The 13,034-nt window shown below is 41.6% G+C and overlaps 1 protein-coding gene across 1 annotated transcript in view; it reads left to right on the forward strand.

Moving 5' to 3' along the window:
- The window catches only part of ercc2 (excision repair cross-complementation group 2), a 104,635-nt gene that overhangs the window by 6,343 nt on the left and 85,258 nt on the right, over nucleotides 1-13,034 (forward strand). The window contains exons 2-5 of the mRNA XM_034168859.1: nucleotides 1,461-1,523; nucleotides 7,794-7,907; nucleotides 8,343-8,459; nucleotides 9,930-10,046. Coding sequence (XP_034024750.1) covers nucleotides 1,461-1,523; nucleotides 7,794-7,907; nucleotides 8,343-8,459; nucleotides 9,930-10,046 — 411 coding nt within the window. The remainder of the gene's footprint in view (nucleotides 1-1,460; nucleotides 1,524-7,793; nucleotides 7,908-8,342; nucleotides 8,460-9,929; nucleotides 10,047-13,034) is intronic.

Here is a 13,034-nt window from a genome sequence, read left to right on the forward strand (position 1 = left end):
GAACTGCAACTTAGGTTCATTTAATGCAGACTCCTCGTGACCTTGTTAGTATGAGGTCATCTAGATGCTAAGCACTGCCCTCTGGTGGTCAGGATAAATGAAATAGAATGAGAGTTACGTATGTAACTATGGTTCTATGAATTCTGGATGACCACCAGAGTTAGTTGTCACTCTCAATCTCGACTATAGATTCCAAAAGACTGAATGCTGGGTGACGTGCTCTCATATACCGTTGGCTGACATCACCCAGGTCACGCCCACTAACGTGACTTTGATGGCATAAAACTCGACCTCTGAACATGTGCACATGGAATAATCCAGGTGCTAAACACCACCCTCTGGTGGTCATCCGGAATTCATAGAAACATAGTGACATACGTGCCTCTTGTTTTGGGATGGACAGTGGCACTGTGCAAGGGTTTGAGAAGGCACTGATGATGATGAACACATTCACAACTCCAAAGCAAGAAGAAGTTGGGACTATATGGAAAATGGTGATCCTTATATTTACTTTGACTTCTATTTCATTGCAGACAGTGTGTTTTGTGTCATCAGCCTCATTTCATTTATTAACATACATCCATTCCTGCATTTAAGGCCTGCAACACATTCCAGAAAAAGGTAGAACGGGGACAATTTATTCTAAATATAAGGATGAAATCATCACTTTCACAGCCAGTTTTCTTCAGCCAAGTCAGTGGATGAATGCATGAATGTTTCCAAGTCACTGAATATGTCTTGGACTTCATTTACATCTATCATTAAGAAATACAACCAGTTCGGCACTGTATAGCAAATCTGTGTCAAGTAGGCAGTTCTCAGGAATTGAGTGACCATCCTTGCTGGAAGGATAACAGTGACTGAAGCAAACAAGAGACTAAAAGACTAATCTGAAAGAATTAGAGACTTTTGTGGATGTCAGTGGAGAACCCAGGAGTGGAACAACTTTTGTCCCCAGTAATGGCTTTGTAAAACACGAAAATTATTCAAATCTAGGCTAAGGATTCCCATGTGCCTTTTTGGCAAACTGGAGCTGAAATTTTAATAAAATCCTCTGTACCACTTCATCATGAAGCTGTATAAGTGGTGATGCAACAAACTGAAGTCAGTTTTCACTATTGTTACATCAGTATCTGCTTTTGGATGGCACGGGGAAAAGAGCTATTGGTAATCAGACAGCAAAAAGCCTTTTTGAGATGCTTTCTGAAGAGTACTACAGCCAAACTGTAGCTACTTCTTTTTTTACCGTGATTGGATTGGACCACTACAAAACAGTGGCAAAAACTATGGAGTTGAGTGTAAATATTTTGGTGTAAATGTTTTGAAAGCTCTAATGATGGCAGTCATATGTTGTATAATCCTTTTCATCCTTTTATTGCCGTCTTTGGGGACCTTTCTTTAATTTCAATGTTGCCTCTTTACCTTCTGTTTTATCTTCATCAACTCCTTCTCTCTTTTAGGCTTTTCCTTTGGAAGTGACAAAACTAATTTACTGTTCCAGAACAGTTCCTGAAATTGAGAAGGTAAGATCACTGGTAATTAGAAAACCCCCCTCGGGCACCAGACCAGACTCAGTGGGGCGGCCGTCCACTTTGCCCATACTAAGGAAATAATTCAAAACAACACATACAGTTGTATCCAGAATAATAGCAGTGTGTTTAAAAAAGTGAGTAAAGCTCAAAACTATTACAATAGCTTTTATTTCAATACGAGGTCTGTCAATAAAGTATAGGTCCTTTTTATTTTTTTCAAAAACTATATGGATTTCATTCATATGTTTTTATGTCAGACATGCTTGAACCCTCGTGCGCATGCGTGAGTTTTTCCACGCCTGTCGGTGACGTCATTCACCTGTGAGCACTCCTTGTGGGAGGAGTCGTCCAGCCCCTCGTCGGAATTCCTTTGTGTGAGAAGTTGCTGAGAGACTGGCGCTTTGTTTGATCAAAATTTTTTCTAAACCTGTGAGGCACATCGAAGTGGATACGGTTTGAAAAATTAAGCTGGTTTTCGGTGAAAATTTTAACGGCTGATGAGAGATTTTGAGGTGATACTGTCGCTTTAAAGACTTCCCACGGAGCGAGACGTCGCGCAGCGGTCCCAGGCGCCGTTGTCAGCCTGTTTCAAGCTGAAAACCTCCACATTTCAGGCTCTATTGATCCAGGACGTCGTGAGATAACACAGAAGTTTCAGAAGAAGTCGGTTTCAGCATTTTATCTGGATATTCCACTGTTAAAGGAGATTTTTTTAATGAAAGACGTGCGGACAGGTGATGTAGAAGAAGACAGAAAACCACCATTCAAATGGATTGAAGAATAGCTAGAATGGCAAAATCTCAGCCAACGATCAGCTCTGGAGTGATCAAAGAAGGTCTCAAGGTACCTGTGACTACTGTAACAATTGGAAGATGTCTATGTGAAGCCAAACTGTGAGCAAGAAGTCCCCAGAGTCCCATTGTTGAAAAAATGACGTGCTGAAGAAGTTACAATTTGTTAAACACCACATTGACTGGACTAAAGAGGAGTGCTGCAACATTTTGTGGACTGATGAAAGCAAGATTGTTGTTTTTGGGTCTAACGTCTAGAGACAGTTTGTCAGACGACTCCATAAACTGAATTCAAGCCACAGTGCACTGTGAAGACAGTGAAGCATGGTGGAGCATCATGATATGTGGATGTTTCTCATTCCATGGTGTCAGGCTTGTTTATCACATACCAGGGATCATGGATCGGTTTCAATACATCAGAAACACTTGAACAGTGACGACCGCCTTTACAGCAACAACAACAGACAGGCATGGATGGTGGTCCAGCACCTAACCAACTACAAACCCAGCATCAGAGCTGCTGAAGGTGATGCCGCATTGGTAGAAGAGTTAAATCTGTTGTTTGCTTGCTTCGAAACTGTGACATCAGGAACAGCCACGTCACCGCCAGTGGCCGGGAATAACTTCACGGTGAGGGAGCACGAGGTGAGACGCTCCCTCCCCTCACCACGCAAAGCAACGGACCCCGACAGCGACTCTGGACGGGTGCTGAAAGAGTGTGCAGACCGGTTTGCTGGGATTTTCACCAAAATCTTCAACCGGTCCCTGACACAGTCTGCTGTCCCGTCATGCCTGAAGACCTCCACCATAGACCCCCGAGCCAAGAAATCACCCATAAACAGCCTCAACACCTACAGGCCTGTTGCAATCAGACTGGTGGTGATGAATTGTTTTGAAAAAGTGGTTAGAAATCACATCATGTCATTCCTAACCCCCACTCAAGACCCATACCAATTTGCTTACAAGGCCAACAGGTCAACAGAGGATGCTGTGACTGCTGCCCTTCACACCATGCTGACCCACTTGGAGCAATATCGTTCTACCTCATTCCACATGTCTTTGGATTAAGGACTATCTGTCAGATCGCTCACAGAGAGTCAGGATTGGCCCACACATATCCACAGCTCTCACACTCAGCACCGGTTCCCCCAAGGGTGCATGCTGTTCACCCTCTACACCTCTGACTGCACCCCTGTCCATACCACAACACTTTCATTAAGTATGTGGATGACACCACAGTAGTAGGCTGTATCACTGGAGGAGATGAGTCTGCTTACCGGGAGGAGGTGGAACAGCTGACGGTGTGGTGTTGAGAAAATAACCTGCTCCTGAACACATCCAGAATCAAGGCGCTAATCATAGACTTCAGGAGAAAACAAACATTACTACAGAATTTTTTTCTTCTTCAAATAAAAAGACCTTTGAAAGAAAGATTAACATAGAGAGTAATATAATGTAATTTGTACACTAGAAAATCCAAGGAGGTAGCCAAGCTAGCGCAAGCTAACCGCTAACAAAAATGCTAACCACTCCTAAGATTCACACGGTAGTAAAATAGTGAGCTAAAATTCACAGTGGTTGCACTTAAAAACTGACAGAAGTGTGAGACAGGCAACAGAAAATAAGAGAAATGATTACAACCTTGATTAGAAGAACATCGTTCAAGCCAGCAGTCCATCTAGGAGAAAGTTTTATTATTAGCCTCCTCAGAATATTATTTACCCTAACATCTGAATATACACTCAACAAAAATATAAACACAACACTTTTGGTTTTGCTCCCATTTTGTATGAGATGAACTCAAAGCTCTAAAACTTTTTCCACATACACAATGTCACCATTTCCCTCAAATATTGTTCACAAACCAGTCTAAATCTGTGATAGTGAGCACTTCTCCTTTGCTGAGATAATCCATCCCACCTCACAGGTGTGCCATATCAAGATGCTGATTAGACACCATGATTAGTGCACAGGTGTGCCTTAGACTGCCCACAACAAAAGGCCACTCTGAAAGGTGCAGTTTTATCACACAGCACAATGCCACAGATGTCGCAAGATTTGAGGGAGCGTGCAATTGGCATGCTGACAGCAGGAATGTCAACCAGAGCTGTTGCTCGTGTATTGAATGTTCATTTCTCTACCATAAGCCGTCTCCAAAGGCGTTTCAGAGAATTTGGCAGTACATCCAACCAGCCTCACAACTGCAGACCACGTGTAACCACACCAGCCCAGGACCTCGACATCCAGCATGTTCACCTCCAAGATCGTCTGAGACCAGCCACTCGGACAGCTGCTGAAACAATCGGTTTGCATAACCAAAGAATTTCTGCACAAACTGTCAGAAACCGTCTCAGGGAAGCTCATCTGCACGCTTGTCGTCTTCATCGGGGTCTCGACCTGACTCCAGTTCGTCATCGTAACCGACTTGAGTGGGCAAATGCTCACATTCGCTGGCGTTTGGCACGTTGGAGAGGTGTTCTCTTCACGGATGAATCCCGGTTCACACTGTCCAGGGCAGATGGCAGACAGCGTGTGTGGCGTCGTGTGGGTGAGCGGTTTTATGATGTCAATGTTGTGGAGCGAGTGGCCCATGGTGGCGGTGGGGTTATGGTATGGGCAGGCGTCTGTTATGGACAAAGAACACAGGTGCATTTTATTGATGGCATTTTGAATGCACAGAGATACCGTGACGAGATCCTGAGGTCCATTGTTGTGCCATACATCCAAGAACATCACCTCATGTTGCAGCAGGATAATGCACGGCCCCGTGTTGCAAGGATCTGTACACAATTCTTGGAAGCTGAAAATGTCCCAGTTCTTGCATACTCACCGGACATGTCACCCATTGAACATGTTTGGGATGCTCTGGACCGGCGTATACGACAGCGTGTACCAGTTCCTGCCAATATCCAGCAACTTCGCACAGCCACTGAAGAGGAGTGGACCAACATTCCACAGGCCACAATTGACAACCTGATCAACTCTATGCGGAGATGTGTTGCACTGCATGAGGCAAATGGTGGTCACACCAGATACTGACTGGTTCCCCCCCCCCCCCCCCCAATAAAACAAAACTGCACCTTTCAGAGTGGCCTTTTATTGTGGGCAGTCTAAGGCACACCTGTGCACTAATCATGGTGTCTAATCAGCATCTTGGTATGGCACACCTGTGAGGTGGGATGGATTATCTCAGCAAAGGAGAAGTGCTCACTATCACAGATTTAGACTGGTTTGTGAACAATATTTGAGGGAAATGGTGATATTGTGTATGTGGAAAAAGTTTTAGATCTTTGAGTTCATCTCATACAAAATGGGAGCAAAACCAAAAGTGTTGCGTTTATATTTTTGTTGAGTGTATATTGTCTAGAAGTGTGTTACAGTGTAAGTATTGTACTTGGTCTGGTAATTGCTGGATATAGGCCCATACTAATGTATTACATTAATAAACTAATCTATTATTTTGTGTTTTTTTGGACTTAAAAGATGTTTATTGAAATTCTCATATACAACCATAACCTTTTGAACAGATTTTGTGATCTTGTCTTAAATTTTTCAGGATTTGGTTTGTGAGCTCTATATACATCTCATAATTACAATTTTTATGTTTTCTCTACACATTTGTATTGTAATACATTAGATAGCATATCATCTACAGCTGTAATCATGTTTTTAATTATCTCATAGTATTTAGGGTTAGGGTTTCATTTGTATGTACGGCGTATCCGGAAAGTATTCACAGTGCTTCACTTTTTCCACATATTGTTATGTTACAGCCTTATTCCAAAATTGAATAAATTTATTTTCCCTCAGAATTCTACTCAGTACACCCCATAATGACAATATCAAAAAGCTTTTTTTTTTGTTTAATTTTTGCAATTTATTAAAAATAAAAAACTAAGAAATCACATGTACATAAGTTTTCACACCCTTTGCTCAATACTTTGTTGATGCACCTTTGGCAGCCATAAGGATGCCACAAGCTTGGTGAACCTATCTTTGGGCAGTTTTGCTCATTCCTCTTTGCAGCACCTCTCAAGCTCCATCAGGTTGGATGGGGAGCGTCGGTGCGCAGTCATTTTCAGATCTCTCCAGAGATGTTCAGTCGGATTCAGCTCTGGGTTCTGGCTGGGCCACTCGAGGACATTTACAGAGTTGTCCTGAAGCCACTTCTTTGATATCTTGGCTGTGTGCTTAGGGTCATTGTCCTGCTGAAAGATGAACCTTTACCCCAGTCTGAGGTCAAGAGTGCTTTGGAGCAGGTTTTCATACAGGATGTCTCTGTACATTGCTGCATTCTTCTTTTCCTCAATCCTAACTAGTTTCCCAGTTCCTGCCGCTGAAAAACATACCAGGTGGGCTGACATGTGCCTTTTGCTAAGGAGTGGCTTCCGCTTGGCCACTCTATCATTCAGGCCTGACTGGTGGATTGCTGTAGAGATGGTTATCCTTCTGGAAGGTTCTCCTCTCTCCACAGAGGAATGCTGGAGCTCTGACAGAGTGATCATCAGGTCCCCCCCCCCCCCCCCCCCCCCAATCACTCAGTTTAGGCGAGTGGCCAGCTCTAGGAAGAGTCCTGGTGGATCCAAACGTCTTCCATTTATGGATGATGGAGCCCAGTGTGCTCATTGGGACCTTCAAAGCAGCAGAAATGTTTCTGTAGCCTTCCCCAGATTTGTGCCTTGAGACAATCCTGTCTTGTAGGTCTACAGACAATTCCTTTGACTTCATGCTTGGTTTGTGCTTTGACATGCGCCGTCACCTGTGGGACCTTATATGACAGACAGGTATGTCTTTCCAAATCGTGTCCAATCAAGAGAATGTACCCCAGGTGGACTACAATTAAACTGTAAAAACATCTCAAGGATGATCAGAGGAAACAGGATGCACCTGAGCTCAATTTTCAGCTTCATAGCAAAGACTGTGAATGCTTATGTACATGTGATTTCTTAGTTTTTTTTTTATATAAATTTGCAAAAATCTCAGAAAACCTTTTTCACATTTTCATAATGAGCTATTGTGTGTAGAATTTTGAGGAAAAAAATGAATTCATCTCTTTTGGAATTAGGCTGTAACATAAAATGTGGAGAACGTGCAGCGCTGTGAATACTTTCTGGTTTGCACTTGCCACATTTCCTCCATTCTTATCATTTCTGTTCATTTAATTCAGTTCATATCCATCAATTTCAAAATCCACTCCCTTTTCACTATTGTATTGAATAGCACATTGTTATGGAAGTTGGCATATAAACGTCTGCTGTTAAAGTGGATAATTTGTCATTTTTGCTTTTATTTAACCATTTTATTGAGCTGATCCTTTGTAATAATTGCAACTGGTATTGACACTAATAAATAAGAAGAATTAAATAACTCTCTAGTTTAGCTGCATCAGCATTTCTAATTATAAGAAGAACAAGAATAAGAAAGAACTTTATTCATCCCAAAGAAAATAATTGGTCCTATGCCTGTTTAGGTTGTGGAGGAGATGAAGAAGCTGATGGAGTTTTATTCCAAGGAGACGAGAAGGAGCGACAACTTTTTAGGTGTGGCCCTTTCCTCCAGGAAAAACTTGTGCATTCACCCGGAGGTAGGAATGTAAGCCATGTTCTTTTAGCTTTTCCAGTTTCGCACAAACAAATAAAAGCCTCATAGGGTCGTTAGCACAACACTGAACAATTTGCTGGTAGTTAAATAGTGCCATTACCAAAATGTCGAAGATTCAAGCGATTTCTGTTTGGTCTTAAAGAAAACAGGCTATTTGTAAATATTTGTGTGTATAGTGTAGATGATGTAGGCCTCTGCTACTTGCTCAGACCTTATATTTGCCAGCTGTATCCCCCGAAGGACACCTGGATAGCATGTGGGAAGCAGTTGAAACTTTATATGTTGATTATAAACAAAGTGCTTTTTAATAGACTCTAATGTCTTTGGGTTTATCACTGTGCTGTGAATGCAGTATTCTCCAGGGAAGCTTTATTTACCATCCCGGACAAGTCAGACAGTGTATTTTTTACATATCCAGGTGAGTTCTCTGCGCTTTGGAAAAGAGGTTGATGGGAAATGCCACAGTCTGACAGCATCATACATCCGTGCACAAAGACACAACAACCCCAACGTGCCTTTGTGTTGCTTCTTTGAGGTAAGGAGTTACCTGACTTTACTGAATAGGTTGTCTCTTATAACTGAAGTGGAAATAAAATGGACATTTTGTGTTGGTGGAATAAAATGGTAGATGACAACATTCCTTCTGGTTAGTTTTGATCCAGCTCTGTAAGAATATGTGAAAATGATGTTTTATTTGCTTTGCTGTGAAATGCAAACATAGCTTATAGTGCTCTATTGTGTGTGGTGAATTCACATTCACAGGCATTGACTTTCATTTACTTTGTGATTGCTTATCTTCGTGGTAGGTGAAGATGATTTGCCCTGTCGCTCTTCTTGTTATGCTATATATAAAGATAAAGATGATCATTTTGCTGGCCTTAATATATCTCCCTTTGCATACATGTTTGTTTACATTTATATGTCACTATTTCTGTGCGTTGCGCTGCTTCTGTCCCTCCCTGGGGTCTGTCTACTGTGTGTGATGCAGCAGGGCACCATCCAGTTGAAGTCGTGCAACGGCAAATTCCTTGTATACTTGTAGATACTTGGCAAATAAAGGCTATTATGACTCTGATTATTCCACCCAGAAACTCTGGAAGAACAAATGAAACTGGTTAACATACCCTTTTCTTCAGAAATATGAACCTAAACCCAACGAGTATGATCCACATTTGTGTTGAATCACTGTTCCCATATGAGGTTAGAATGCTGCATGCAAGTTTAGACAGACAACATGACCAACTAATTAGAAAAAGTTGTTGTTTTCTATGAATTGGTGTAAGATTTCATGAATGGTATGGTATAGCTATGATGGTTTCAAATCTGCACAGGGTGAGGTTTTATGAGATTCCATCCGTCCATTTTCTGTACCTGCTTATTCTAATGAAGGGTCACAGGTTGGCTGGAGCCTATCCCCTCTGAGATTCCATTATTTGCTCAAAATAAAACAAAATTAAAATTGACAACATATTGAAGGCGGTCTGGCTTGTCATGTCACGTGACACACGTGCACACACTCAACAGGCTGCACAGTAAATTCATCCAGCAACCAGCCAACTCTTCCCACATTGGATGGCATCACTATGTAAAAAATAAAAAACTTGTTCTAAGCCCACAGAAAATTATGCTGCACAATAATCCATCCATCTATCCATCCATCCATTTTCTTCCGCTTTATCCGGAGTCGGGTCGCGGGGGCAGCAGCTCAAGCAAAGCCGCCCAGACCTCCCGATCCACACACACCTCCCCCAGCTCCTCCGGGGGAACCTCAAGGCGTTCCCAAGCCAGCCGAGAGATGTAGTCCCCGGGGAAGACCCAGTCCCAATGGGACGTGCTCGGAACACCTCTCCAGCGAGGCGTCCATCATGGTTGTCCTTCATGGATCAAAGTTTCTATTTAGTTTAAACTCAGATGTTTGTTCTCACAGTTAATTAATTTGCTGTATTTATATTGTGATAGTTGTTTTGGTGTATCTTGTGCCTCACTGTCAATTTTTTGTCTGCAGGAGTTTGATGCAGTAGGCCGAAACATGCCCCTTCCTGCTGGCATCTACAATCTTGATGATCTGAAAGATTATGGTCAGAAGAAAGGCTGGTGTCCGTACTATCTCGCACGCTATACAGTAAGTTCAACTCTTGAAATGTGCAGATGCCAAATGCAAATGTCAAGTAGTTTCACATTATCAGGAGAAAAAAATAGTTCAGCAGATAACTTAAACAATCCTGCAAATGATGATACAAGCATCAAATTTGGCACAAATACTCCTTAGACAGTACTGTTTTGAAATAACTGATTAGCCACCTGAATTGTCAGTAGACAGCCAGGTAGGGGTCAATTGAAGAATTACACAGGGGTGACTGAATGTTATGGGGTAAAAACAGCAAGAATGGTGACAAAGGTCAGTTTTAGTTTATACAAAAAGCTCAAAAGTTAAAGTTGCACCAATTTTGGTAAAGAGTGATGCAAATTATTGGTTGAGCTAAGCAGATGAATAAATGGAATAGTTTTGACGGTGCTGAATGCTTGGTTCCCAAAGTAAAGGTCAAACAAGCTCAATGTCCATTGGATTCTATGACATGTCACATATGTCAGCCCATAGCATGATAACTAAGCGTGACACATGGTCCAAACTATTCCTTTTTAAAATTCTGTTAACTCTGTTAACTGTCATAAGACCAAAACACAGAGCATCAGAACTGCTAATTTATACACAGCAGTTTTCTGAGATAATCCTTAATAATCCTTACAAATCCTTACAAATGTGTTTATACTTCATGAAGTAAAAAAAAAAGAACAAATTGTTTCTTACATTAGAAAACTTGTAATTAAAATAGTTTTAAGTAAAAAAAAAAAATCAAACAAAGATTCTTTAGATATTGATTTCATTTGTAAACTAAAACCATAACTTATCTGTTGTTTCAGCTGAGGTGATTTCTTGGTTAACATGATAATGAACCTTGAACATTTATTTTTAGACAAATAGCATGGAAAGTAATGTGTAATTTTTTAAGTCTGGTAGATTCCTTTATTCATATCTACATTTCAACCAGGAAAAAAGTATTTTCTAAAATATGAAGTTGACTAATCTAGTGATTGTGAATGTTTTCAAATTATGCACAATTGGGACGGGGCTTCTTCTACCTGCGCAAGTGTCTCATTGCCTTAATCTTGACTTCATGGACATGTTTAATGATTAATGATAAAATATAAAAGGAAACAGCTTTTTCAAATAATAAAATAGTTGGTCTTTAAAGAGCCTTTGTTTTATTTGGAAGTGTATCAGCAGCTGTGAGTTTTCAGAAACGACAAGTGAGCTGGACTCTCGGGACATTTAAAAGACATGTTGCATGCTTTTTTTAACATCCCAGTTATCAATCAATCAACTCAATCAACTTTTTTCTTATATAGCGCCAAATCACAACAAACAGTTGCCCCAAGGTGCTCCATATTGTAAGGCAAGGCCATACAATAATTATGAAAAACCCCAACGGTCAAAACGACCCCCTATGAGCAAGCACTTGGCAACAGTGGGAAGGAAAAACTCCCTTTTAACAGGAAGAAACCTCCAGCAGAACCAGGCTCAGGGAGGGGCAGTCTTCTGCTGAGACTGGTTGGGGCTGAGGGAAAAAACCAGGAAAAAGACATGCCATGAAGGGGGGCAGAGATCGATCACTAATGATTAAATGCAGAGATGCATACGGAGCAAAAAGAGAAAGAAACAGTGCATCATGGGAAACCCCCCACAATCTACGTCTAAAGCAGCATAACCAAGGGATGGTCCAGGGTCACCCGATCCAGCCCTAACTATAAGCCTTAGCGAAAAGGAAAGTTTTAAGCCTAATCTTAAAAGTAGAGAGGGTATCTGTCTCCCTGATCTGAATTGGGAGCTGGTTCCACAGGAGAGGAGCCTGAAAGCTGAAGGCTCTGCCTCCCATTCTACTCTTACAAACCCTAGGAACTACAAGTAAGCCCGCAGTCTGAGAGCGAAGCGCTCTAATGGGGTAATATGGTACTACGAGGTCCCTAAGATAAGATGGGACCTGATTATTCAAAACCTTATAAGTAAGAAGAAGAATTTTAAATTCTATTCTAGAATTAACAGGAAGCCAATGAAGAGAGGCCAACACGGGTGAGATATGCTCTCTCCTGCTAGTCCCCGTCAGTACTCTAGCTGCAGCATTCTGAGTTAGCAACACAACATCAAAGTACTCATGATTGTAAGTCTCTGTGCGCTAATAATTAATGGTCTCTCCCTGAGCGAGTTAACGTGCATTTCCACAAAATGTCTCACTCAGCAATTCTCGGCATGTGACGTACATATTAGCAAAACAGAAAAATCCCGATGGTCGACACACAGAGTGAAACGAATGCGGTTATGTCCGATTATGAAGCTTCTGAGCTTTTATTTGAAAGTGATGTCTCAGATTTACAGAGGAGACAACACACTTCACCCTGAAACTCTTAACTCTTTCAGAGTCTGTCGGATTTTGAAACCTAAAGTGTGGTGATGCGTTGTTTGTGTCGCAGGATGCTGGTTTGCTGCTGCTGTGAACATGATGGACATGGACTGTCTCCACCATGCTGTTTTAACAGACTGCCTGGACACGCAGATATAATTTTTACATTTGAAAAAGTCAGAATACATTATTTTCAGGAGATACCCTGCCACAATCATGACAGAACTTGAGCCGAAGGTAGCACTGCCATCGGACATTATTCTTTGGCCACGATCTCACACGAAGCATGCATAGGGACTTATTTTGGACCTGGACATGTTCTCCAACTGGCAATGTGTGCTTGGGGGCTTCTTTGATGGTGTGGACTTTACATTCGGAAATCTTTCCAATTGGGTGAGAGACATGTTCATTTTTTCCTCTTTTGTTTCATGTTCTCTTCAGTGGAGGTGGTAGTTGTTGTTTTTATTTTACTTTGACAGAGTCTGTGGGAATTTGAACCTTCCTGTGTGCATAGCACGCTGTTTTAACCCGCAGATCTCAGCTGTTCCTTGCAGCTGTGGATGTGAAATGCACAGATGTGATCACACATCACAACTTATAATCATGAATACTTTGTGTTTCTGAATGGGACATTAAATACAACATGTTGTTTA

The sequence above is a fragment of the Thalassophryne amazonica genome, chromosome 4 (genome assembly GCF_902500255.1).
Source record: "Thalassophryne amazonica chromosome 4, fThaAma1.1, whole genome shotgun sequence".
In the NCBI taxonomy this organism is placed as follows: domain Eukaryota; kingdom Metazoa; phylum Chordata; class Actinopteri; order Batrachoidiformes; family Batrachoididae; genus Thalassophryne; species Thalassophryne amazonica.